The sequence below is a fragment of the Austrofundulus limnaeus genome, unplaced genomic scaffold (genome assembly GCF_001266775.1).
Source record: "Austrofundulus limnaeus strain Quisiro unplaced genomic scaffold, Austrofundulus_limnaeus-1.0 Scaffold2276, whole genome shotgun sequence".
NCBI lineage: Eukaryota > Metazoa > Chordata > Actinopteri > Cyprinodontiformes > Rivulidae > Austrofundulus > Austrofundulus limnaeus.
This window is the reverse complement of record NW_013954678.1, coordinates 44,576-46,024: the sequence shown is the minus strand read 5'-3', so window position 1 is coordinate 46,024 and position 1,449 is coordinate 44,576. Positions and strand designations below refer to the sequence as shown.

General features: G+C 37.3%; 1 protein-coding gene across 1 annotated transcript in view; it reads left to right on the top strand.

The window, feature by feature from the left end:
• Nucleotides 1-1,449, top strand: part of hook1 (hook microtubule-tethering protein 1) — a gene marked incomplete in the record, with an annotated part of 34,695 nt that overhangs the window by 3,966 nt on the left and 29,280 nt on the right. Inside the window, 2 exon segments of the mRNA XM_014034748.1 lie at nt 407-474; nt 696-758. Of these exon segments, the coding sequence (XP_013890202.1) occupies nt 407-474; nt 696-758 (131 nt within the window).

Genomic DNA, 1,449 nt, shown 5'->3' with positions numbered 1-1,449 from the left:
AATCGGCGGTTGTAGGATTAAGCTTTTAAAGAGTTCATACACCGCTAGTTGGCAGTGTTGTGCATATATTGTACTTGAATTGTTGCCAGCTAGTAAGTGTCAAATTGAACTTGTGCTTTAAATTGGTTCCGCTAGTTTTTCTATGTCATAAGCGCTTTTGAAGTTGCGGACCTAAATATTTTCAAAAGCGCTTTAGGAATTGCGGAGCTAATTTTTGGATTAGTGCTGCCCACCACTGCTCATCTCGTTAATAACCGACACGTCCAAAACTGGACGCAGACTGTACCTGATCAAACGTCAGTATGTGACGAGTCGGGAGTGAGAATGGATTATTTTATCTAGATAAGGAATACATTTTATTTAAAAATGTCCACTTTTTAGTGACACTTGTTTCATTTATTGTCAGAATACATTCAGATCATCATGACATTGGAGGAGTCTGTTCAGCATGTGGTCATGACAGCAATCCAGGAGGTTGGTTTATCARGATCCATTCTCACATGGCCTTTTTATCACAATGGCCAGCAGGAGGGTCAAAAGTATTAAACATATTTTTGAAAGTTTTGCTGAGTATTGGAGAGTTTAGAGATGTAGCAGCAGCAAACTGAATGAAGACAGATTGCTTTCTTYATTAGCTCTTTTCTTTTTAAAAGTTATTAAGTGTGTGCAAATAATCCTCACATTTTCCTGTTCAGCTGATGAGCAAAGATACTACGACCCCGTTAGGAGCAGAGCTGTCAGGGAACCTGGAACAGCAGGTAAAGCTATTTCACCTCTCCTAATTGGACTGTGTGATAATTGTACTTTCTGATGTGCGTTCTTTTTATTTTACCAATCTGAGCTTTAAAATATGGTTTTAATTGTGGTTTTTAAAGTGTGAATTCTTTGACGATTATACATAGGTTATATCTTTAGTCAGGAGAAATCTGTAGCATAAAATTTATATTAGACTGAAGAATTTAGAAAAAACCGTATTAGTAGAGATGTATTAATCAATTTTTTAGGCTGATTCCAATTTCCAAAAAGCTTTAATTTGACAAGTCTGAATTTTCCCTAAGAATTATAAATACTTTACAATTTGTCTCATTTTTGGAAGAGGTGTCATGGTGGCACACTTGGTAGAGATGTCACCTCTTAGTGAGAAGGTTGCATGATTGCATCCCACTCTCGKACCTATCTGGGTTTCTGCATGTTCTCCCCATTGATCTATATTACAGGATTGGACGTTGCCTACAGCCGCTATAGCTAGCGACGCGCCATCACAGGAGCCATTGCTATGCATTGAGTCATGTCAACAAAACAGTAGAGTTTCAATGCAGGATGCGCGTCAGTCTGTCACAAAAATATTCATAGCACCCTCATTTCTTATCTGATTTGTATAAAATATGTCTTAAATTAAAGCTGAGAAAATTGCTGATGTTGTGATGTGTAATAAATATGTATTTGCTC